The sequence below is a fragment of the Nicotiana attenuata genome, chromosome 6 (genome assembly GCF_001879085.1).
Source record: "Nicotiana attenuata strain UT chromosome 6, NIATTr2, whole genome shotgun sequence".
In the NCBI taxonomy this organism is placed as follows: domain Eukaryota; kingdom Viridiplantae; phylum Streptophyta; class Magnoliopsida; order Solanales; family Solanaceae; genus Nicotiana; species Nicotiana attenuata.
The window spans coordinates 27,388,467-27,415,275 of NC_031994.1; the positions used below are offsets into that span (position 1 = coordinate 27,388,467).

A 26,809-nucleotide genomic window follows, 5' to 3' on the forward strand; every position below is an offset into this window, starting at 1 on the left:
CTGCTTCTATGCGATCGCGACATCACCTCCGCGATCGCAGTGAACAAAACTCTGCAACGAAAATAGCTGGGAAAAACCTGCAACTTTCAAATGCTCAATTGGTCTGATTGGCCATCCGAAATCACCCCGAGGCCCCTGGGACCTCAACCAAAAGCAGCAACGCATCCTAAAACATCATTCAAACTTGCTCCAATCATCAAAACACCTCAAACAACACAAAAACCACCATTTCTCATCGAATTCAAGCCTAAGTTCTTTAAAAACTTCCGAAATACGCATTCGATCAAAAACCCAACCGAAACACCTCCGAATGACCTAAAATTTTGCACACACATCCCAAATCACCTAATGAAGCTACAGCAACTCTCGGAATTCCATTCCGACCCTCGGATCAAAATCTCACCTATCAACCGGAATTCGCCAAAATACTAGCTTCGCCAATTCAAGCCTAATTCTACACCGGACCTCCAAAATCACTTCCGATCACACTCCTAAGTCACAAATCATCCCCCGAAGCTAACCGAATCATCGGAATCCAAATCCGAGCCTCCTAACACATAAGTCAACATCCGGTTGACTTTTCCAAAACAAGCCTTCCTTAAAGAGACTAAGTGTCTCATTTCCTTCTAAAGCCAATCCAAATCAACTCGTTCACACCCAACACTGATAATGAAGCATAAAGAAATAGAAAATGGGGAAAACGGGGCGGTAACTCACGTGATGACGGGTTGGGTCATCACAGCTAATTATATCGTTGTGATTCTTAGTAATATCAATCGTTTATATAATAGCCGTTTATATTAATTTCATACATATCGGTCTATAGCAACCATATAAGTCCACTGACTAATATGGTTGAAGTCATATAACCTATGGTAATTATATTGTTGTGATTAGTAATATCGACCGTTTATATAATAGCCGTTTATATTAATTTCATACATATCGGCCTATAGCAACCATATAAGTCCATTTACTAATATGGTTGTAGTCATATAACCTATGCTAATTATATCTTTGTGATTCTTAGTAATATCGACCGTTTATATAATAGCCGTTTATATTAATTTCATACATATCGGCCTATAGCAACCATATAAGTCCATTGACTAATATGGTTGTAGTCATATAACCTATGCTAATTATATCGTTATGATTCTTTGTAATATCGACCGTTTATATAATAGCCGTTTATATAATTTAATTCATTATGGTCATATGTATCGGCCTATAGCATCCATATAAGTCCATTGACTAATATGGTTGAAGTCATATAACCTAGGGTAATTATATTGTTGTGATTCTTAGTAATATCGACCGTTTATATAATAGCCGTTCATATTAATTTCATACATATCGGCCTATAGCAACCATATAAGTCCATTCACTAATATGGTTGTAGTCATATAATCTATGCTAATTATATCGTTGTGATTCTTAGTAATATTGACCGTTTATATAATAGGCGTTTATATTAATTTCATACATATCGGCCTATAACAACCATATAAGTCCATTCACTAGTATGGCCTTATTTATTTAATAGTAAATATATAATTCGACATGTTTTTATTGGTTAATCTTAATTATAATAATCTTCACCAAAAATCTTAATTATAATATATGGAAAATCATGATTAAATTTTAGAACTAAAATGTATTCTAACTTCTTTATTAGGAGGGAAAACAAGATGATATTTTTGGACTAAAATGTCAAATACAATTTGCGGAGGGAAACAAAGGGAAAAGTAAAAATATGATTGGAGGGAAATAGAAAGTTTTGAATCTTTATATATCTCTTAAGCACAAGAACAACATTTCCAACTCTTTAAACAAAATAGATACTCTAAACATGAATGCTAACGGATGGATTGAAGATGAATTCTATCCATGGTTTCGGATGGACGTGCCCAGATCGTCATCAAGCGTGATTATCTGGTATTTTTTTAATATTTTCATGATTTGATAACTGTTGATTATCCCAACTAGCAATGAACCCTGAACCCTATCTTTACATTATGTTCTTGCAGTTTCTTCCAAAGAGTATCTGTGGCTATCTTCCTCCTATTTCGGTTAAAACAATGCTTCGATATAATGGGAAGGAGTGGGCTGTGACTCTCACAAGTGGTGTTCGGAGAAGACTCGTTAATGGGTTAAAACAATTTGTTGTCGACAATAATCTGAAGAAAGGGAGTGTTCTTCTCTTTGAACTAGTTCAGGCTACATCAGGGGTTGTGATCTTCTCTGTTGAAGTGCTAGGATAAACTAATGCTTAGCTTGATAATTTGTTCTCTTTAGTTATATGTACTGACTTCAAATTGATCAAATTAATGGATTAATATGATTGTTCCTTATAATATTATTTGTATTTTTTCCATTTATTATTGTTATATTTATTTATTTTAAGAAGACTATTGGTTTTAAAAATGGCTAATTAAAATTGAGAAATTATTTAACAATATATTTAGTGCAGAAATCCCTCTATTCTTTTCTATCATTTTACAACCAAGAACAAGACTAGGAAGATTTTTTTTTAAAAAAAACAACAACAACAACAACTACCGAGTAAAATCCCACAAAGTGGGGTCTGAGGAGGGTAATGTGTACGCAGACCTTACGCCTACCCCGATAGGGCAGAGAGGCTGTTTCCGATAGACCCTCGGCTCAGAAAAAAGAAAAAGAGAAGGAGACAATTCATTAGTAACTCCAGTAGAAACCATAATAGTAACAGAAGCATAACAAACAAAAGATAAATGACATGCAATAACAGTAACCAGTAACTAAGGCCCGGGGCTAAGATAAACAGCAAGAATAATGTGGAAACATAAACTGCAAGCTATCTAAGATTAACCCTAATCCAACCCCGCCTCACCCCCGGTATGAAGTACGCACAGCCCTACTACCCCCTACCCTACAACCCTATTGCTTGACCTCCAAACCTTCCTATCAAGGGCCATATCCTCAGAAATCTGCAGACGTGCCATGTCCTGCCTGATCACCTCTCCCCAGTACTTCTTAGGCCTCCCTCTACCTCTTCTCGTACCCACCACGGCCAACCGCTCACACCTCCTCACCGGAGCATCAAGGCTTCTCCTCCGCACATGCCTGAACCATCTGAGCCTCGCCTCCCGCATCTTGACATCCACAGGTGCCACGCCCACCTTCTTCCGAATATCCTCATTTCTAATCTTGTCTATCCTAGTGTGCCCGCACATCCACCTCAACATCCTCATCTCTGCTACCTTCATCCTCTGGATATGGGAGTTCTTAACCGGCCAACACTCTGCCCCATACAACATGGCCGGTCTAACCACAGCTCTATAAAACTTACCTTTGAGTAACGGTGGTACTTTCTTGTCACACAAGACTCCCGATGCAAGCCTCCATTTCATCCAGCCCGCCCCTATACGGTGAGTGACGTCCTCGTCGATCTCTCCGTCCCCCTGGATCATCGACCCAAGATACTTGAAGCTATCTCTCTTGGGGATGACCCGTGATCCAAGCCTCACGTCCCTGCCTACTTCCCTCGACTCAGCGCTAAACTTGCACTCCAGGTACTCTGTCTTAGACCTGCTCAATTTTAAACCCTTAGACTCGAGGGTCTGTCTCCAAACCTCCAATCTCTCGTTAACACCGACCCTCGTCTCATCAATTAGAACTATGTCATCAGCAAATAACATACACCATGGCACGTCCCCTTGAATGTGGTGTGTCAATGCATCCATCACCAAGGCAAATAAGAACGGGCTAAGCGCAGAGCCTTGGTGTAATCCCATAACAACCGGGAAATGCTCCGAGTCGCCTCCCACAGTCCTAACCTTAGTCTTAGCTCCATCATACATGTCCTTGATTGCTCTTATGTAGGCTACCGGCACGCCCTTTGCCTCAAAACATCTCCAGAGCACCTCCCTGGGGACCTTGTCATACGCTTTCTCCAAGTCAATAAACACCATGTGCAGATCCTTCTTCCTATCCCTGTACTGCTCCACCAACCTCCTAATAAGGTGTATAGCTTCCGTAGTGGAGCGACCCGGTGTGAACCCAAACTGATTGTCGGATATAGACGTCGTCTTCCTCACCCTCACCTCCACCACTCTCTCCCAGACCTTCATGGTATGGCTAAGTAACTTGATACCCCTATAGTTGTTACAACACTGGATATCACCTTTGTTCTTGTACAACGGTACCACTGTACTTGACCTCCACTCCTCCGGCATCCTCTTCGTCCTAAAAATTACATTGAACAACCCAGTCAACCACTCCAATCCTGCTCTACCCACACACTTCCAAAACTCAACCGGGATTTCATCTGGCCCGGTCGCTCTACCACTACTCATCTTGCGCAAAGCCCCCATGACCTCCTCTACCTTAATGCGCCTGCAATACCTAAAATCTCGGAGACTCTCCGAATGCCCCAAGTCCCCTAGCGCTATATCCCGGTCCCCCTCCTCGTTCAGAAGACCATAGAAGTACGTCTGCCATCTCTGCTTAATCTGGGACTCTCCCATCAATACTCTACCATCCTCGTCTTTGATGCACCTTACTTGGTCCAGATCCCGGGCCTTCCTCTCCCTCGCTTTAGCCAGCCGAAACAACTTCCTGTCCCCGCCTTTCTCCCCTAATTCCTCGTATAGGCGGCCAAACGCTGCATTCTTAGCCTCCGTGACCGCCAACTTTGCCTCCTTCCTTGCCACCTTGTACCTCTCTCTATTCGCTCTCCTTTCCTCCTCGCTTGTGCTCCCTGCCCACTTCGCGTACGCTACCTTGTTCGCCTCCACTTTACCTTGGACTACGTCATTCCACCACCAGTCGCCTTGGTGCCTGCCGGAAAAACCCTTCGATATCCCTAGCACCTCTCTTGCCGCCTTCCTTTATTAATTTGCTCATAGAGAAGTGGAAAAATCAAAAATTGTATTTACCAATACAAAATTTTGGAGGCCGATCCTTTATTAATTAGAATTCAACCACCAAGCTGAAGGTTAAGACTATGAGATAAAACCTATGAAGTGCATTGCCACTATATGGCAGAAGTTTAAAAAAATTTTAAAAAAATCCAAAATCTGTGAAGTGCACTGCCACTATATGGCAGAAGATAAAAAAGATTCCAAAATCTGTATAAGCGGATGGATAAAGACAAGCTTCGATAATTAATTGTAGTCATGGAGGAGAGTAATGGTTGCATGGAGGAGTGTAATGGTGCATAGAGGAGTGAAATTGACTACTGAAAAGTGTAATGGTTGCATGATGGAGTGGAAGGGGCTACTGGGAAGTGTAATAGATGCATGGAGGAGTAGAAGGGGCTGCTAGGATGTGTAATATCTGCATGGAGGAACGGATATATGACTACTGGGAAGTGCAAAGGTTGCATAGGGTCTCTACAAAGAGACTTTAAGTCCTACTGGAAAGTGGACCAGCTTATAAGCTTAGCCAAACACCCTCTTAGCCACCAAGCTTTTTCACCGCTAAAGCCTAAAATATAACTAATTTTAGACAAATAATGATTTTCACTAATTGCCTACAATATTAGAGATGAAACTAGTTTGTCACCAATAACATTAGATATTGTGACTAATGTTACTAAATAATTAGCGACAATCCATTTTTTTGGTGGAAAACCTGAGTAAAAAAAAAACTATCGCTACGAATTTTTTTTTTCTTCACTAAATATATGTGCGTGTTCATTTAAGTACAACTCTAATTTTTGTTCAAAAAAACAATAATTAGTGATGAACTTTTTAGGTACCTAATGATTTCATAGGTAAAATAGAGATGATACACTGATCGTCACTAATTTGTTTATGCTATTAGTGACAAAAACTGAGGTTGCAAAAAAATATAAAACTTTTAGTGGCGAAACTATTTCGTAGCGAAAATATAACTAATTTTAAGATGAACAATTATTTGTCACCAATTGTCTACAACATTAGTGACGAAACTAATTTTTCACCAATAATATTAATTTTGTGGCTAATATTAATCAATATTTGGCGCCAATTCATTTTTTTGTGGGAAACTTTAGTAGACAAAAATGTTGCTACGAAATTTATGTTTTGTCACTAAAAGTATGTGCCTCATGTATTTAAGTACGAAATATAATTTTTGTCACAGAAAATCGATAATTAGTGACAAATTTTCTATTGTAGCTAATATTTTCGTGGTTAAAAATCACATTTGTTGTAGTGGCTTCTTTGTTGAAGCACTCTATATTTAAGTGTTAGGGTTAGAAAGTAATACAATATTATTTTAGTGATACAGTAATATAGAAACTATAATACAGTAGTTTAATCGTATTATTTTAGTATACTATGCGTATTTTTTAGTTTATTTCGTTTAATTGGTATTGTATATGTATATGAGTATAAATTGCTTTATGAAAAATAGTGTAGCATGCATGTGTAAATGTGGAAGAAGCATAGAGAAGGTAAGACAATTAAACTAATGAGAGAGAATTGGAGGGAAAAAATTAAATTAAAAAACAAATCTGCTAAAGGGTATATCTGGAAAACGAAAATGCTTAAATATCCATTATGCCCTCAAAAGCCGTGCGAAGTTACCATTATACCCCCATTCTGGACATTTGGGCCTTTCTTAAATTGTCCAAATATATTTTCCGTTACTTTTAATCCCTTTTTTAAATGTTGTACTCCTTAATTAAGACGCTACTAATCTAAAGCAATAAGGTATCTAAAACTTCAAATATTATAAAATAAATTCAAATTGTCAAAAACACTAATATTTGAGGCTGGGAAAAAAAAAATCAACCGATGAAACATATATAAAAATTTCATACGATGTGCGTTTGGTCATGTGTGCAACTATAGTACTATTTTCTGGATAAATTCACGTGCAACTAAATAATTTATGGATACGTACCCACCAATCTACACAATCCACAAACATTAAGTCTGGTTGAGGTTGAATAAAGTTACTCATCGACCTTATTTGTTCTTATTTTTTTTATATTTATGTTTACCCTGAAATTCGGATAACAATTAAACTTATAAGTGATTTTAAGGATATGTGATTTCACTTGGCACAAACTGATAAATATAAGAATTAATGCTAGGAATTAACAATAAAATAAAGCAAACCAATATGACGAACAACTACGGCCCTCGAGCTGGACTGCCCTCGAACCCAATGAGTATGCTATTGTAAAGTATGAACTAGAATAACTGAGCTTGCAAGAGAAAATTTGATATACTGCTTAGTTATGCGTGAATGTAAGATGATTACAAAATGATTAGGACCCTCTTTATATAATAGAGGAATCCTATTTATGGTACAATTCTAATTACAAAAGTAAATCCCATGATAGACTAAACATTCGATCCTGACTCGATACGTGCCGAGATTTCCGCCATGATCCTCGCCCGATCACGGATATCTCGGCTTTCTGTTATCCGTCGTAGCAGGCCCCTTTGATCTTGCTCGATCTCTTTTTCGCTTCATTCTCGATAACGACTGGCCTTGATCTCGATCGGCCATTGATCCACGAGCTTAACAATCTATCTCCGTACCTCGTTCTGGCATAACCGAGGTCGAGCCTTGATCTTCCTTCCTGATTTTGGTCGGTTGTACAAAATTGGGCAAGCCCAATTTTGACCGTATACAGATAGTCCCCCTTATTTTTAGAGTGCAATGACAAGAAACGAATTGAGTCTACGAATTTTCCCTCAGTTTATCATGACGTAAGCGGCAGAGGTGACGGAAATATCCCGTCGGTTCAGTTCCCTAGGCAATTAAGGGGCGTCAGTTGCCGGTCGGCCACTACCAGTATTGAACCGTCGTTTTCAACCTATAAGGTCATCTTTCTTCATCTTTCAAACTTTACTTACAGATCTCCTTCACTCTAATCTTCAAAATCTTTGCCTTCTTCAGAGCTTTGTATTTCCAAATCTCTTTTCTCATTTCATCTAGCGTTCTTCCCCCATTTCGTCCTTCTTTACTTACAAGAATGGCTAAAACTTCAAAAACCGTCCAACACAAAGAAACCGCCTCTTCATCAAAGTCCGCCGCCGCGAAACATTCCCATACAGACTTCGTTCCGACGGAGTGTGCCAGTGCTGCTGATTTCAAGGTGGAGAATACACCCTCGACACCGGGTTGATGTGAACCCTATTGAGGTACATATGTACGATTACAGAAGGTCGCCTCGAGAAGGTGAAAGGGGAGTGCAACTGGGTAGGCAAGTATGTAGTAGTGCCAAGCACCGAGGAATCCATCACAACTCACAGGAAGGGGTATCTGAGTGTCTATACCTACCACTTCACGATAAATCCCTTAGATCCTATCATCGTTGCCTTTTGCAAGAGGTACGATATCACTTTGGGCCAAATCCACCCGTCATTTTGGAGGATCGTGATCCTCCTCCGATTCTTTGTAAGCAAGATCGAGGGGCATCCTTTTAGCCTCGAGCACCTCATGTGCCTCTACAACCCCCGGCTTTATCGTGGAGGCATGATCAAGCTTTATCGCCGAGCCACTAAACCCCCGTTCTCGAGCATAGACGAGACCCGAGACCGAGGTTGGATAGGCGGATTTGTCCGAATAAAGAATTCAGATCTAATCCCCGCCGAAGATATGCCGTTTCCTAAAAAGCGGTACATGAAAGGTAAGTACTGCTTTATCTTTGAATATCTATTTTTGCGGTTTTGCTTTCTTGTCTTCCCCTCATCTAAGTTTTTTGTGTTACAGCTGTGGCCATTGTGCCGGAATTAATCTCCGACCTGAGGCAATGGGTCAAGGGATTGATGTCATAAAAAACTTATTTCGAGCGTGCTTGGATGGAGTTGTCAAAGGGCCAATGGGAGGCTCGTAACCATTGTAATCTTCTTTCCTTAGAAAGGTTTTCATTTGGGTTTTGTTATTGTACTTACTCCTCCTTTTCATTTTGTAGGCCTCGGGAAGGATGTGCCAATGAGCCCCCCCTCTGCTGAAGAAGAGGCACTCCTTTCCCCATCTGCCGCGAAGCAGGGCAAAGAGAAGAAAAGGAATGAGGCTCCGAGTTCTCCAGGACCGGAAAAGAAAAGGCCGGCCAGGAGGCCCCGTAAGCCTAAGGAGAATATCATCCACGTATCTCTGGAGTCCGTCCAACAGATAATGGACGAGACCAAAGATGAAGACGAAGAAGAAGAAGAAAGCTCTGGATTGGTGACTCGTGTGCGAGCTGGCACCAAGGTTCAAAGAACCATTGGGCAGGCGGGAGCCGAAGTTGCTTTGCCCCCACCTGATGAGCCCAAACTGGAAAGAGTCAAAGATGCCTCGCCTCGAGGTGGGGAGGCCACTAAAGAGGCGGTCGAGGCCGGTGCAGACCACGCCCGATGCTTCCCGTGACGAAGGCGGAGCCCCAAAAGATTCACTTGGGGCAATGGAGATTGGAGATTTCTCCTCATTGCCTTTGTTCTCTGATACGACAATTAAGGATGCTCGGGCGATGGAGACTTTCCCCGGCGAAGAGGTACACGAGCAGAAGACTTTTTCGGCGGCTATTTTGCTGAAGTGGAATACGTCACCGGTCTGGGTGACTTAGACATACCGAAGATTAGCTCGAATGAGGCTTCTTCGAGATTTAAACTGACCAACCAATTCCCGGCCCCCAGCGTCGACCCCGAGCGCAAGCGGCCTCTTATCATCTCGATCCCGGAAGATACTCAAGTTTTCTCTACCCCCGTAGGGGTGGCTAGCTATCTTCGATGCTTGGTCACTGAGGAGGACCAAGCCAAAATGGATGTAGTGGATGTTGCCTACTTGTTCAACGAGGCCCAGCATGCTCTGAATTGGGTAAGTTCAAGGGCCATTATCTTTTCATGACTTTGACTTGTAGATATCTCTAACATTTATTCCTTCCTCGTAGGCTTCGGTGTTGCATCACGAGGCCTTTTTTCGAGTCCGAGAGGAACACAAGTCCAAGGTCCAGGGCCTCACTGAGAAGTGCAATACTTACAAGCTTCTTAGTGAAAAGCTTCAGGAAGACCTGGTGGAGGCTCGAGATGCGCATGCTGAGATGGCTGAGCAGGTATTTCGAGTTCTTCAAGATAGTGAGGACGAGTCGGGGATAACAACTAACAATCCCATTCTGCAGGTTCGACAGAGGCTCGAACAAATCAAGGGCCTCCAAGAGCAAACAGATAAAGTGCGAACCGAAGCTGAATAATTCAAGGGATGTATGGACATTTTGGTTGCACAAAAGGAAACCGTTCAAGTAGAGCTGGATTCGGCCAAATCGCAGCTTCGATATGTAAGAGAGAATGCCTTGGTTCAGGCGAAGAAGGTCGAGAAACTCGAATCCAATTTAGCTAGTTTGGCCAAAGAGCTCGAGGTCGCTAGATCTGAAGCGGCCGTGGCCAATACTAAGGCCCGAGCTACTGCGGCCCAATACAAAGTAGATGCCGAAGCCACCCTAGAATAGGCCAAAGGCATGATGGATCATTCGAAGTGACAGGCTCGAGGGGGTCCTTTCTCGAAGTTTTGATATATCTGCTGAGCTCGAGATCGCCAAGGCTGAGGAAGCAAAGGCTTGGAAGCTAGCATGTCCCAATGAGGATTCCGAGAATGTGAGCAGATATGACGGAGAAGACTCCGAGGGCAAAGAAGCTTCCTCCGACAAAGACCGTGCTGCTTAGGCCTAGTGTTTCTCGCTTTTGTTTTGAGGCCGATCGACCTTTGTAAAGAATTTTTGATCGGGCCATATGGCCCTTGTAAAAAAAACTTTGATATATATATATATATAAAATTTCCTTCCGTTCTTCGACTTATGAATCTGTCATCCTTTTCCTTTTTTGTTATTCCATGTAAAAATGCCTTAGCATAATATCGCGAAGCCGTGTTCGAGGGTCCACGATTTTGGGAAAGGTAAGGGCCGATATTAAGCCTTGTCTTCGATCTTTTCTAATCGATGGACCCCGAATGATAACTCGAATTTTGAGTTTATGTAACCGTTAAGCTTAATGATTGAGTGAGGACCCGATCGAACTTGAAATAAGGTTGCATTTAGGCTTTTAGTCGAGTGAGAATGATTTCTTGAACTCAAGGTAAGGGTCTGCTCGAACTCGAAATAAGGCAGTCCTTAGGCTTTCAATAGAGTGAGAATGGTTTCTCGAACTCGGAGTGAAAGTAGCCCTTAGGCCTTTGTAAAATTTTTTGTATCCGACCAATCTGGCCTTTGTAGAATGATCATTTAATCACACACACACACACACACACACACACACATATATNATATATATATATATATATATATATATATATATATATATATATATATATATATATATATATATATAAGGCTTTTCTACCCTTTTCAACTTTTAGAGTTTTCGAGGCTTGATATTATCGAAGCCTTGTATGATTTTGCCGGGGGTAGCCTTTTTATCCGGTTTATGGAAGAATTCAGAGGCCTGTTTTGTTATGAAAATTGGACGTCTCCGATCCGCGTTAATTTGGCCGTAGCCTATTTAGTTCAGGATTTTCCCCTTGGGCTTATTTTTCCTGTTTCACATCGAGCTTGCCCGAAGTGTCAGTCCCCGAGTGGGATGGCTATGGCCTATAAAATTGAGAGTTGCCTAAAAGGTCTTACGATCTCGAAGTGTCACAAACCAAATCTACGTGACCAGCACCCGGCACACTACTCAATCCGAGTGAACCAACCCATATGATGCACCCAAATCATATGCATGAAAATCAATTTAACCGCGGAAGCTCCTTGAAAATTATATACATTTTCAAGTTAAATGATAAATATTTTCCAATTCAAAATCACACATATCACATTTCATGATAATAACAATGAGACTAAGTAAAACAATTATATTTTCATGTATGTCGTTTACAACCCCGTTAATACAACCTTTCACAACTATCTATGGAGCCTCTATACCAAAGAATAGAATTAAGCACTTGGGCCAATACCGGACTAGCATAAATTAAGAAAAACAACATGATAGCTACCACGAAATAGGAGTGGTGCCTCACCAGGAAGAGGGTCATCCTAGTCCTGGCCGCATGCCACGTATCATACTCATCCTGAAACATGTAAAGTAAGTAGGGCCCTGGAGGGGGCCCCTAAGGGCTGAGTACACCACATCGGTACTCAATAAGTGCCATAGACTCTCTCTAACTTAAGTTCTTGGGACAAACTTTATAAAAATAATGCACCAATATTTGAAATAAAACGATAAGAAATTCTATCAATTCATGAGCCTTGTCATTTTGAATAAAAGCCAAGTGAAATATAACCCACAATATAAACTTTTAAAATATTTACACCAACCCAAGATTTTGGATAAAATCATACAAAATAATTTCATTTGCTTTAAGTCATTGAAATCACTTTCGGCTCCTTAGGTCTAAACATAAGAAAATCATCCTTACCTTTCATTGGGAGTACTATACCATCACCGACATAAGAAGGTCAACTAGGTTATGTACCTAGTGGCAAGTATCATATACCCTACTTGCTCAGGTTGTCTCATCATAGTGCCGTACGAATCGACTCAGCCATGCTAATAATAGCACAAAATATTACTCTCTCGAGGGAGAGCACTCTGCCGTAGTCTATACCACAAAGTGGCCATCTACGCCTACACCGGCACGTGTAGTTTCATGAAAACGAACACAGTATATCCGAAGTCAATCTCGGTGAACACAAGTAACTCCCAACACATTTAATACTTCAAAAATAGATTCATAGCATAGTAGCTTCAAATGATCTATTTTTATCAACTCATAACATTTATAGAAAAATCTAAATCATTTGAACAAAAACTAAATAAATAACCTTTTACATACTAAAGCCTTTAGCAATTTAACATCAATCTTTAAAAGAAACCACAAGTGTTATTCTGTTCGTCAATTTCCAAAAGAAATACTTTCCATGAAAACTTATCTTTTGCACTCAAATATATATACTCTTGTCCATACGTAAGTTTTGATAAAAACTTATAACATTTACCTTGAGTGTCATTTTGCCAATACGATTTAAAATAAAATTCTATAAAACGATATGACACTACATATGCAACATAATATTCTAGTATATGGAGACATCCGTACTTGTTTGTCCCCACAAGCACGAAAGCACATTTGCAACAACTTAAGTATTAACTCGAAACATGCTTTTAGAGAAAATCCCTGAAGAAGAGTAAGTTTTAATCAACTTACCCCGCTTTCGCTTTATTAACATTCACAAGCTTTCAATCCTCCTCCATCATCCCAACGTTGATTAAAATGTTCAACATCACCAACATGTCGATATCTATAATTATATATCCTAATTATATCAAAATTTGACCTAAGATATTGATCAACATCCATGTATGGCTCATAAGTTGGATATAAGCTTCCAACAACTCAAATCGCCAAATAGATTTACAAGTTAGACCATTCAACTTCATTCTTATATTTTAATACCCATTCGAAGTCGCTAATGATACTACATCAATTGTACATTGCCGCCAAGTTACTATTTATCCTCTTCCATAATCAACACTTGTAAAATATACAATTCGGGTGATTACTTAGTTGATCACTTCCATCATTTGCTAACAAGTAATTCCATGGGTTCATTGTATTCATAAATTTCATCGCCAAGATTACCATTCATCTTCTCTCTTATTTTCTCAAAAATACTATTCATGCCATGAATAAGAGTTTTATAATCCAATCTTTCAACCATTAAAACTTGTAACAAATGCTTCAAATACTTCTAACTACTCATAATAAACGAGTTTGAAGCATTGAAATTACCTTTAGTAGCTCAATCTTGAAAAATTACAACTTTGGTAATTTTAGTGTTCTTGAGGATTTGATGATGAAATCTAGTATTTGGATGCAAGAATGATGTTAGAACTCGTGTATATTGAGTAAGAGTCAACCCAAAACAACATTAACAACTTACCTTGGTTGATTGAACTTGATTTGAGCTTAAAATCGCCCCTTTACCTCAAGAACCCTAACCCCCAATACTCAAAATACTCTCTCCCCCGACTTGGTATTTATAGGCCCAGATTTCGGGGCTTCGGACGCGGCCTTGGATGCTATGGCAGCACTTCACTGCCAGCCATTCTTTCGGACGCGGCCCCGGATGCTTCGCATCTGCAGACTCCTCCGCCAACCTTTGATAATTTGGTCATAATTTCTTGTAGGAATGTCCAAACGACAAATGGTTTGAAGCGTTAGAAACTAGACTCAAAGGCCTTTCATTTGATTGTAATACACATAAATCTTTATATATATATATCTATATATGCCCATCCAAAGTCAGGTCATGTGCGTACTTATTTGAAACTTTAGTCTATCATGTAATTTCCAACTTGACTTGGACTTAGGGCTATCCTTAGACCCCACATCACTTATAATATACCTCGTACACTTATTATCATATCCAATTGATATCCATCATATTAATAGTCCTCGTCTGCATACGAAATAATATAATTAGCACACATTAACTTTCTTAATAACGCTTAAGTACTTCGAAATTTTCCGGCGTGCTACACGAAGTTTTGCTAATTTGATCTCATTTATTTTTCGGACGGCAGTCCCCGAGTATGGGGATAATTATCCAAACTCTGGTTATGATTGGCCCTTGAGCCTGTTTACATAATAGATTGAGAGTATGAATTGTAAAGTAGGAAATTTTTTTTAAGACATGAGATATTGGCAAGGAAAAACACTTCTCTTTATAATTGATTATACATGCGTACATGTTCTGTGTCAGGGCTCGAGCAAACTATGCGGGGGCATGGTTTGTTCGACCGTTTGGCCCTTACAAATTTTCCTATCGATGCCCTGATGCCATGAAGTAATTTCCTCGCAACAAAGTTGACATTCGAGGGTAATGTCCCCCAGTATTCGAGGTTGATAGTAAAGAAGCCTCAGATACTGTTGACTTGTTCTAAGTTAGCACAATCAATGGTTGCCTCGTTAAAAACCTCGCCGGAAAATCCTTTTGGGACAAAACCGGCCTAAGGGAAAAAGAGTGCAATGTGTGCTTTCAGACCTAAAGTCTTCGTGTTGAGGAGTCCATTGCTGTTTCTGATCGAACACCTGTAGGAGTTAGTTTAAAATATAAATGAAAATGGAGAAGGTCGTACCTTAGCAGTAGTATCGTTTTAGGTGCGATATGTTCCAATTGCTCGGTAATTGATCGGCGTTCATTGTACCGAGCTTGTAGAACCCTTTTCCGGTAATTTCGAGAACCTGGTACGGTTCTTCCCAGTTTGGACCCAGCTTTCCTTCATTTGGATTTCGAGTGTTGAGGGTGACCTTTCTTAGCACCAAGTCCCAGATGTTAAAATGTCAAAGATTGGCTCTTCGATTGTAGTACCTTTCGATCCGCTATTTTTGAGCAGCCAATCGGACGAGGGTAGCTTCGCGTCTTTCGTCCAACAATTCTAAGCTCGTATTCATGGCCTCGTTATTTGACTTTTCTGTTGCATATTGAAATCTGATGATGGGTTCTCCGACTTCGACCGAGATTAGAGCTTCGATGCCATAGACTAATGAGAACGGTGTTGCTCCGGTGCTGGACTTCGATGTTGTGCGGTATGCCCATAGGACCTCGGGCAGTATCTCTCTCCACTTTCATTTGGCATCGGTCAATCTCTTCTTAAGGTTCTGAATGATGGTTTTATTGGTCGACTCGGCTTGTCCGTTCCCGCTAGGATGATAAGGCGTCGATAGGATTCTTTTGATCTTGTGATCCTCGAGAAACTTAGTCACTTTGCTACCGATGAATTGCTTTCCATTATCACATACGATCTCGGAGGGCATCTCGAATCGACATATGATGTGATCCCAGATGAAGTCTATGACTTCTTTTTCTCTGACTTTCTCTTCTTAAGGATATGTGATTTCACTTGGCACAAACTGATAAATAAAAGAATTAATATTAGAAATTAACAATAAAATAAAGCAAACCAATGTGATGAACAACTACGGCCCTCGAGCTAGACTGCCCTCGAACCCAATGAGTATGCTATTGAAAAGTATGAACTAGAATAATAGAGCTTGCAAGAGAAAATTTGATATATTGCTTTGTTCTGCGTGAATGTAAGATGATTACAAAATGATTAGGACCCTCTTTATATAATAGAGGAATCCTATTTATGGTACAATTCTAAGTACAGAAGTAAATCCCATGATAGCTAAACATCTGATCCTGACTCGATACGTGCCGAGATTTCCTCCACGATCCTCGCCCCATCACAGATATCTCGGCTTTCTGTTATCTGTCGTAGCAGGCCTCCTTCGATCTTGCTCGATATCTTTTTCGCTTCGTTCTCGATCACGGCTGGCCTCGATCTCGATCGGTCATCCACGAGCTTACCAATCCATCTCCGTACCTCGTTCTGGCATAACCGAGGTCGAGCCTTGATCTTCCTTCTCAATTTTGGTCAGTTGTACAAAATTGGGCAAGCCCGATTTTGACCGTATACAATCTATTACTACTATATTAAAATAATTTTATGAATGGTCATTCAGCTTCACTCACTATTTAAAAAACACTAAACTGTTTTTTTGTAAATGAATAAGCAAATAAAAAGAGGGTGAGAAACTAAAACTTCAAATGAAATTTTTGTAAAAAAGGAACTTTTAAATTTACATTGATAGCTGAACAAATCAACTTGTACTCCAAAATAAGAACACCGAAGAAAATGTTTCGTTCTTGCAGTATAATGGAGGAGGGTATATAAAATTCACTTAATACTCCCCCTGTTTCAATTTTTGAGAACTCATTTGACTGAGCACAAAGTTTAAGAAACAAGAGAAGATTTTTGAACTTGTGGTGTAAAATGAAGCACATATATTTTGTGTGGCTATAATTCATTGCATAAAGATAAATTATTTCCAAATATAAAAAGAAGCCATTCTTTTTTGCACGAACTAAAAAAAATAAGTTCGGATGAATTGAAACGGAAAGAGTACATGTTAAGTACCTATTCTATTTTTCAAAATTCATATAGCAATTGAAATATTAAAATAATGACCACCAAATAATAGTAAAAGATCCTATATTTTAAGAATTGTTCACAATTTTAAGACAGGTAGCCGCAAAATTCGAACTCTAATACAGTTTCCCCTTTAGCGTGTTTCGTCTCTCTGCTTTCCTACATCACCTCCCCGCCATTTCTTTTCCCCGACAAAACTAAACTCTCACATTCTTCCCACTTTTTGGTTCTTCAAAAAATCACAGACAAATTTCCCAAAATCGCCATAGAATCATTGTCTCATATTGATGAAAAATGTGCAGACTAAAACAAGGGAACCACAAAAATGTAATTTTATTTTTGGCGGTTTTGCTTACCATGGCGAATTCTGCAGTTGGACAGCAGGCAAATACCAATAACACCATGGGAATTCAGCTACTGAAGAGTGTTCTCGCTACGCGTGTCAAGGATATGGGCGCCATTATGACCCAAAAACTTAAAGGCCAATTGGATTTTTGCATTGAAGATGTGTAAGTCATTATTATATTGAATGAACGTGAGTTTTTGTACGCGCATAAGAACGTGGAACATGTAAAATGTAATTCTCTGTTAAATTTGCTATGTTACAGAAGTTACGCCATTGTAATTTTCTAATTGTTCCAATGTCTTATAAGTTGAATTTTTCAAATTCAATTTTTCACGTTCTACCTCGGCGTAAGAGGAGCCTTGGCATCACTGGCAAAGTTCCTGCCATGTGACCAGGAGGTCACCGGTTCAAGCCATAGAAACAGCCTCTTGCAGAAATGTAAGGTAAGGCTGCGTACAATAGACCCTTGTGGCCCGCGCATAACGGGAGCTTAGTATACCGGGCTGGCATTTTTACCTCTGAGTATCCATTCACGTGAAACTGCTCAATCCCCAAATTAGTTGTGTTTGGCTATATGAATTCTCAATATTTATTCTGGTTGAATAGGACACCATTTTTTTCCAACTTTCTTAATCATACTAGAAGAAATAATAACACTGGGAATCTGTGATGCATATGTAGTAGTATGTCGTAAAAGCACACTTGCCTAAGAAATCTGTTTGTTTCCTACTTTAGAAAGAGCAGATTCTTCTACTTCTCTGTTAAGTATTAAATGTGGAGCAACATAAGTCAATGAGTAACGATTTGGTGAAATTATCAGCATTAATCATGAAGTCAGTTTTCAAAGATTCTGCCAATAATCTTGTGTTATATATAGGGGAATGGAAATATTTTTCTTCTTCTAATTTGTTTCATTTTTGTGATGATATATATTCGGCGTTGATGATTCAAGTCTATGGAAGGTTACAGTTTGGTTTCGGCTGATAAATTTTGATTATGTTACAGAGATGAAGAGTTTGATGCTGCTTTCAATTTCTCCGAAAACTCAGATTTTTTGGCAGCATGTCTTAGAACGACAAAAGGTACCAAGTGCTGGATAAATTCTCATCTTTTCTAGTTTGAGATCCACTTGTCTAGTTCATAATACGGATCACAATTACAATCTTGCAGAATGATGTTAAAATATAGTATTATAGTTTCTGACCAAGTACATTTGAGTATAATAGATTCACTTTTCTTGTGATTAATCATCAATATGTGAAACTCCTTTCATTCTTGATATTCACAATGTGTTTGGTTGCGTGATAGGGGATGTTCAGCAGCGGTTGTGTACGGCAGCAGAAATAAAGTTCTACTCGACTAGTTTACTGGAAGTGGCGGATGAAAGTGGCGCAGCAAGAAGTTCCAATTACCTGAAACCTAACAAGAACTGTAATCTGTCATCATGGATTTCTGGATGTGAGCCAGGATGGGCTTGTAGTGTTGGAAAAGATGTTAAGGTTGACTTCGAAAACGATAAGGAGATGCCAGCTAGAACTCTAGAATGTCAGTCTTGTTGTGAAGGCTTCTTTTGTCCTCATGGTCTCACCTGCATGATCCGTAAGTATTGGATTCTCCAAGTTAAAAATAACTGGCAGCATCTTGGACTGATTTCTGCATTTGTTTGCTCTAACAATTAATCAGAAGCTGTGAAATTTAGTATATACCTTGCTGATAATCTTGTTCTTTCCCTCTTATTGGTTTGTCTTCCTTTTCTTCCCTTGAAGCCTGTCCGATGGGTGCTTATTGCCCTCTTGCAAAACTCAACACGACCACTGGTATATGTGATCCGTAAGTTTCATATTTCCCGCTGGAGTTGTTATTACTATTATTCTTTTCACACACACACACACACACACACATTCACTTTCTTGACCTGATCATATCGCCTTCCTGAAAATAAGCAGCTACCAATATCAACTTCCTCCTGGAGAGACCAATCATACTTGTGGTGGAGCAGATGTGTGGGCTGATTTTATAAGTGCTACTGAACTTTTTTGTTCGGCAGGATTTTACTGTCCAACTACCACCCAGAAGAATCCTTGCAATAAAGGGTATTTATTTTTCTCCCAAAAGAGTAGCTCATGTATGCTTCTCTTTTCTCCCCAGCAAGTTTAGCCAGTAGATGACATTATGTAGTCTGTTGCATCTTTTTGCTCATGTTCATAGCTCATGCTTAACCCCATTTACTAACCTACAGCTATTTTATGCATTTTTCAGACATTACTGCAGAGCTGGTTCAACAGTACAGACAAGTAAGTCTATCTCTTCAATAACAGTCAGCTATATTTCAGTATTTCTAGTTATTTTTGCTTATTTTATATACGAATAACAGAAAATGAATTCTAGACATTAGTACTGGTTAAAAACCACTCATCAAATCTTCTGGGAGAAAAAAAAGGAGGAAGAAACAAAAACATACCGATATTATTTGGGAGTGTGCAGCTTGTAGCTCCAGGTAGCATACAGTTAGAGAAATACTTGGGTACTCAGATCCAAATTAGACTTGTTGTCATCTCAATAATTGTCTTTCCTTGAGCTTCTGTCTACCATTGAAGATCAAATAAATTTGAAAATATAATAATAATGGCTGGAAAGGTCCAGGACATGTCAGGATGTGAAAATAATTGATCTACTTCGCACACTGTAACAATTGGCTTTGAATTCTTTCTCCTAAGAGGATGTTTTATTTGAGTTCCTTGTGCTTTCGTGAGGCGAGACTACATTCTTGTTGTCTTGCTTTGAATCACGTAGTCTTGTAACTTCAAGTCAATAGCACATGTTTTTGCGACGACAAAATGGATGTATATTAAGTAAGAACTCTTTGCATGTTCTTCTCGATTGACAATTCGTGAAACATTTTGGGACTTGAACATGACAAATGATCACAAATGAGTAACAGTGATGAATGTTCATGCAGGCTGCTATACATTTGCAACTTGTGAACGTCAGGCAGCAAACCAAAATATCACTGCTTATGGTATAATGTTTTTTGTAAGTCATCATCTTATTCTTAAGTTATCCAGTGAATGACTATCCATTTTATTGTTGTGCTTATGGAAATAAAGCTCTTGAGTTGGTTAGCATTGCATGTCTATGCGTCATACCGAGGTTTCTAACTATTACATAATCTGAATGAATATTCTATACTATTAACCTAGATATATTCTAATATCTTGACTTTTAACAGAGTCAATATTTGCCCTATTAGTTGCTCGGTGATTCATCAGAGGATTATTGATCTCTAGAAAGTTTTTTCATTTTGATCTATTAGTCATCGACTGTGAAAACATAAATTGGTACACATTTCATTATAACACTGACACATTCAGACTATATCAACTGAACCATGTGAATATAGAGTTGTTTGGGCCTGGTAATTTGGATGTTTGTGTTAACGGAACTATGAAATGCTCTTTTAAGTAATTGTTTTACAGGTTCTCCTTCTATCTGAAAAAAGAAATGCTGTATACCTTTTCATGCTGTAGAGATATTGGATTTCTAATGTATATGGTGTTTCTCTTCAAGTCATTATTCACCATAAAAGATGCACATACTTAAGATTCAGATTTTACACAAGAATTTCTCAACTGGTTTTTTCGTTTTCAATAGGGTGGAATCATGCTTATACTTCTCATTATATACAACTGTTCTGACCAAGTTCTAAGCAGCAGAGAAAGAAAACAAGCCAAGTCCAGAGAAGCCGGTGCAAGAAGTGCAAGGGAAAGTGCTCAGGCACAAAACAAATGGAAATCTAACCTTGCTAGCATGGGTTCTCAATTGTCAAAGACATTCTCCCGTAGAAAGTCGACAAGGCAGGACCTGCAGAAGGATAGTGATCAAAGTAAACCTGGTAAAGATTCTGGCTTGCCCTTGCCCCCAGGTATGTCTCAAGCAAAAGCAAAGAAGCAAAACAACCTCAAGAAGATGATCAATGAATCTGCAGAGAACCCTGATAGTGAAGGTTCCAACATTGAGACTGGGGATAAAAATTTTAAAAAGAACAAGGGTAAACAATTGCATTCAAGGACTCAAATTTTTAGATATGCATATGGGCAAATTGAGAAAGAAAAAGCTCTGCAGGAGCAGAACAAAGATATGACCTTTTCTGGAGTAATCAACATGGCAAGTGAGTTTGAGATAAGGCCCAGACCTCCTATTGAAGTCTACTTCCAAGATTTGACACTAACTTTGAAGGGAAAAAACAAGCATCTATTGAGGTGTGTAACAGGGAGATTATCGCCTGGTCGCGTTTCTGCTGTTATGGGTCCATCTGGGGCTGGAAAGACAACATTTCTTTCTGCATTGACTGGAAAAGCTGCAGGGTGTACTACAACTGGTTCTGTTCTCATAAATGGGAAGTCCGACTCTATTCAGTCATACAAAAAAATTATTGGCTACGTTCCTCAAGATGATATAGTGCATGGAAATTTGACAGTGGAGGAGAATCTTTGGTTTAGTGCTCGGTGCAGGTATGCTACAATAGATTTGTTACTATCTACCTATAGTTTAGTTATTGCTGACTCAATATCTTCCAAGTCGCTGTAATTTCTGAACTTAAAGTTGTCCTCGATTTCAAGTAGAATAGTCAATCTTTGACTTCTCAGTGAGTTTGTTTAGAGTTTTGAGTTTGTTGTCCACATGTTCTGACAAATATGTTTGCAAGTTACCAAAGTTCAATTCTTACTATGTGCATTTTTCTTCGTAAGTTCCCTTCTACCATGAGACTGCTACTTCAGAGGCTATAGAGTCCAGTAATTTGTTGTTTTCAAAAATTAGGACCTGTTTTTATTACTCCTATCAGGAAAAAAGTTAGCCTTGCTTCTTATTTCTGTTTGTTACAGTTCGCATTCTAGTTTGCCACTACTAGCTTTGCAATTGATTCTCATCTGCTCGTCAATGTTGAATTGTTCTTCCAGATTGGCTGCTGATTTGCCAAAACCAGAAAAAGTTTTAGTTGTTGAAAGAGTCATAGAGTCCCTGGGATTGCAACAGGTGAGAGATTCTCTTGTGGGGACAGTGGAGAAGCGAGGCATCTCTGGGGGCCAGAGGAAGCGAGTAAATGTTGGGCTCGAGATGGTTATAGAACCTTCTTTGTTAATTTTGGATGAACCAACTTCTGGTCTGGATAGCTCTTCTTCTCAGTTATTGCTTAGAGCACTTCGTCGTGAAGCTCTTGAAGGAGTGAATATATGCATGGTGGTTCACCAACCAAGGTAATGTTTGCAGACATACTTTTAATCTCTTCGGTCTTCCAATCAAAATGCCAATTGTACTATATATTGGGAATATCTTCCAATATAACAACCGAAATACTTACTCTGGAAACATGAGGCATGGTCATGAATAGTTTCCAGCAGTCATACCAAAAGGAATTTTGCTCTCCGTTCCTACGTTGTGGAACAACATTTTGACTTTGGATCTCATCTTAAAACGCTTCTTTATTAGTCCTGTTTCTAGAGAGCTAGAAGAAGTAAGAGCATAACACATTTCCTCACAAAGTCATTCCTTAATTGCACATTCATATTTAATATCTTCGTTGCTTTTTGTTTGCAAAAGTAATTTCGTAACAGATAGTTCTTTGTTAATTGCTGATTTCCCTAATTGATTTATTAGATTAGTTGTCCTGTTCTGTATCTAATTATACACGTGTTAGCCAAAGTTGTATTCTCCTCACACTAAGTGACAGAAACTCTCTTGTTTCAGCTATACTTTGTTCAGGATGTTTGACGATTTGATACTTCTAGCGAAAGGTGGCCTTACAGCATACCATGGACCAGTATCCAAAGTTGAAGAGTACTTTGCAGGACTTGGGATCAATGTCCCGGATCGTGTTAATCCTCCAGATCACTTCATTGATATTTTAGAGGGAATTTATAAACTCCCGGCAAGTATAGGAGTAACCTATAAAGATCTTCCTCTTAGATGGATGCTTCATAATGGTTACCCAGTACCACCAGACATGTTAGCTTCTTCGGGATCAGCAGCTTCTTTGGCTGGGGATAATTCAGCACATGGAGGAAGTTCTGCAGCGGCTGGTCCTGATCTATCTTTTGCAGGAGAGCTGTGGTCGGATGTCAAATCCAATGTTGAACAGAAGAAGGACCATATACAGCACAAACTTTTGGCCTCAGCGGACTTGTCAAATCGGAAAACACCTGGTGTCCTCCTCCAATATAGGTATTTCCTTGGAAGGTATGACTAGCTCCCTTTATTTCTAATATTATAGAGTAATCTTTTTATTTGTTTGTTAAGATACGCTAGCAAGTCACTTATTTTGTTCTTCAATTCGTGTTCGAATATTTTGAATTTGTCCAATGTGCTTTCCCATAATTAGGCTATATATATTTATATAGTAGCTAAGACAAGCAGTTTTATGAATATCATGTGAGGTATTTAGTCACAGTTTATGAGGAAAATATGTGCACAGCATGTTTTTTGCGTTATCAATATTTCAGTTTTGTCTGTGATATTCGTTGAATGGCATCTACTAACAATTTGATTCTGCATATTAGTCAGACTCGGCAAGCAGCGACTACGAGAAGCGAAGATACAGGCGGTTGATTTTCTTATACTATTACTTGCTGGGATCTGTTTAGGAACACTTGCTAAAGTGAGTGATGAAAGCTTCGGAGCACAGGGTTACCTTTATACAGTCATTGCAGTTTGTAAGTTAAAACTTTGAGACAGCAGATATATGTTCACTTGTCTCATTTTACTTCAGCATTTACAATTGGTCAAAGGACATTTAACTTTGAAGTTTAAGACAGGTAAGCTTTTATTTCCAAAACTTTGAGAGGGAAATGTTAAAGAGGAACTTTACAAGTTTTAGAACGGTGCATCAAATTTTGAGTTCTGCTTGAGAAATTTGCAAAACACAGATCATGATTTCTCTTAGCAGTTTATCTCTAACTCATCACTAATAACTCCATTTTTTTTTTCATTCTAACAATTTGAAATAGTTTTTGCAAAAATATATGCTGCTCTTGGAGATTAGCATACTGTGTAAATTATCATATCAAGCTGGAAACTTCTTTTCTAGTTGAGTAAAGTAGTTCTTTGCTATTATTTGAACTTCATTACTAGTCACATGACTCCCATCATTATCACTAACAAAGAGAAAGCATCCTGAATCACAGAAAAGGTAAGATATGACAGAAACTGAGATAGTGTAATAGTAGAAGTGCAAAAGTTAGAGAAGAAAAGCAGAAGCTTCCAAGCAGTGAGCAAATATAGCATCTTCTTCACACTTTAATGATTTTAAAGTCGGATATTAAGATTAAGAACTTGGATTAATGATTAATCATGGTATCTGTTTCTCTGGAAGTATGTCTTGTCTACATGGTAGAAAACCATGAAACTTTAAAAAATAATTGTATCTTAGTTTGTTTTGCTTGATGTTTCCCCATTCTTTATGAAAGGTTTTTAACTGGCAATCCTGAGATTAGCCTTTTTCATTTGTGCTAAAACATTGCTCGGGTCTAATTAACATAATGTTTATTCCTGACTTCCAGCTCTCCTTGGCAAGATTGCAGCATTGAGGTCATTTGCTCTAGAAAAAGTATACTACTGGAGAGAGAGTGCATCCGGCATGAGCAGCTTGGCTTACTTTATGGCCAAGGATACACTTGACCATTTCAATACAATTGTAAAGCCTGCAGTTTATCTATCAATGTTCTATTTCTTCAATAATCCAAGATCCACTATTTGGGATAATTATCTTGTCTTGCTTTGTCTCGTATACTGCGTTACGGGAATAGCTTATGCTTTGGCTATCTACTTTGAACCTGGTCCAGCCCAACTGGTGGGTGTTTTGAACTTTAATAGTGATATAATATGTGAACTCTTTACTGTGACTCTATACTTACAAACTAATTTTGTCTGTCAGTGGTCAGTGTTGTTACCAGTCGTTTTGACACTCATTGCAAACCAAGACGGCGACCCACTTATGGCAGAAATAGGAAATTTTTGCTTTCCTAAGTGGGCTTTAGAAGCATTTTTGCTTGCAACAGCTAGAAGGTTTGGTTCATCCTATCTCTCTCTTTGTATCTAGTAATATATGTCAGGAATGGTTTATTTCTTTAATGCTTTAAAACTATCTTGCCCCGGCATCATCAATTCCTGCTAGGTTTACAATTAGCTTGTCTTTAACCATCAGGCATTCAGAATCAATTATATCTGTTTGGCACTAAAAATGTTTCTTCAACTCACTCAAGTGTAAAGTTCCTAGTCTTCTTTTATTCTGCTTCCAGGTACTCTGGTGTATGGCTGATCTCAAGATGTGGTTTACTAAAGGCAAGGAACTATGATCTTGGTCACTGGTATCCTTGCTTGCTATACCTCATCCTCGTCGGCTTTCTCAGCCGTTGTGTAGCATTCTTTTGTTTGGTGACTTTCCAGAAAAAATAAGTCTTCTTGCTCTCTTGGTTCATTGCTTGGCAATCTAGCATAAACATGGAAAAATGCATGTTTGCGGACTCACTAACAAAATGCCACAATGTAAAGGAACCTTGTATATGGCTATCCTCTTGCCACAATGTAAAATGGTCTGTGGCAACTGAAGTCAACAATTTTGGCAGAAATGTAAATGTACATATGAGCGAATTTTAGTTTCTCTGGAAGTGTTACCTTGCTTCCTGAATCTTGTAATTAGCTATGACCCTTCAACAGAAATGGCAGGTGCCGTCTTTTGAAAAATATACTGCTGGTAATGGCAGCTATTTCTGGAGCCAACAGAAAATCAATTCCAATCTTTCGCCTCTCATTAGGTACAATTAAATGCCTGTGAATAATAAAAAAGAAAGTGGGTGTGTTTTATTTGGCGAGTTTAATTGAAGAAATAAATGGAAAGTTATTATACTTGAATGCCTGGTTTCATTAAAAAGAAAGGGACAAGTGTAAAAATTCTTGCAAATTTGCATGACGAAATATATACCTGTACTGTAGGGAAGGAAATCCAATTTTCTTACAATCATATATACAGAAGGATTCCACACCTGAAAAGTCATTCAATAGAGGTCTATCTTGTATTCCTTTAGCACGTTGTATTATTGTATTGCCGTACTTATGGACGGATGCATCAAATGTCTATGTTTTAAATAGTCAAATAGATTCCGAAAACCTCCTTTCATTTTATTATTACCGACACGGCATGGTCTAAGGAATATTGTGATATACTACGTTATCCTGAATTCCAGGCCACTTGTAGGGTTTGGGAAGTTCTTGTTTGGAGTTGATCGATTTCCCAAATTTCTTAGTTGACAATTTTTGAACTACTATATATCATTAGGCCATATCTAAAAATGGTGCATCCACACTGCCACAACAATGTGAAGATTGGTTTTGACTCATTTGCTACTTTGGCTCAAGCTTATTTTCTTTTGGAGGAGATTGTTCGATACAAAATAATCACATTTTCTTCTCTTTTTTGCACTTTCTTGGTTGTTTTGCTCATTAGAAGACTGTATAAAAT

General features: G+C 38.8%; 1 protein-coding gene across 1 annotated transcript; it reads left to right on the forward strand.

The window, feature by feature from the left end:
* Positions 17,062 to 26,098, forward strand: LOC109226742 (ABC transporter G family member 28-like). The gene is made up of 14 exons (XM_019391588.1): positions 17,062 to 17,461; positions 18,304 to 18,380; positions 18,607 to 18,897; positions 19,065 to 19,128; positions 19,245 to 19,391; positions 19,558 to 19,592; positions 20,258 to 20,331; positions 20,950 to 21,809; positions 22,257 to 22,553; positions 23,044 to 23,532; positions 23,857 to 24,005; positions 24,852 to 25,141; positions 25,226 to 25,356; positions 25,590 to 26,098. The coding sequence occupies exons 1-14, from the start codon at positions 17,247 to 17,249 to the stop codon at positions 25,744 to 25,746; spliced, it is 3,276 nt and encodes a 1,091-aa protein (XP_019247133.1). The 5' UTR covers positions 17,062 to 17,246; the 3' UTR covers positions 25,747 to 26,098.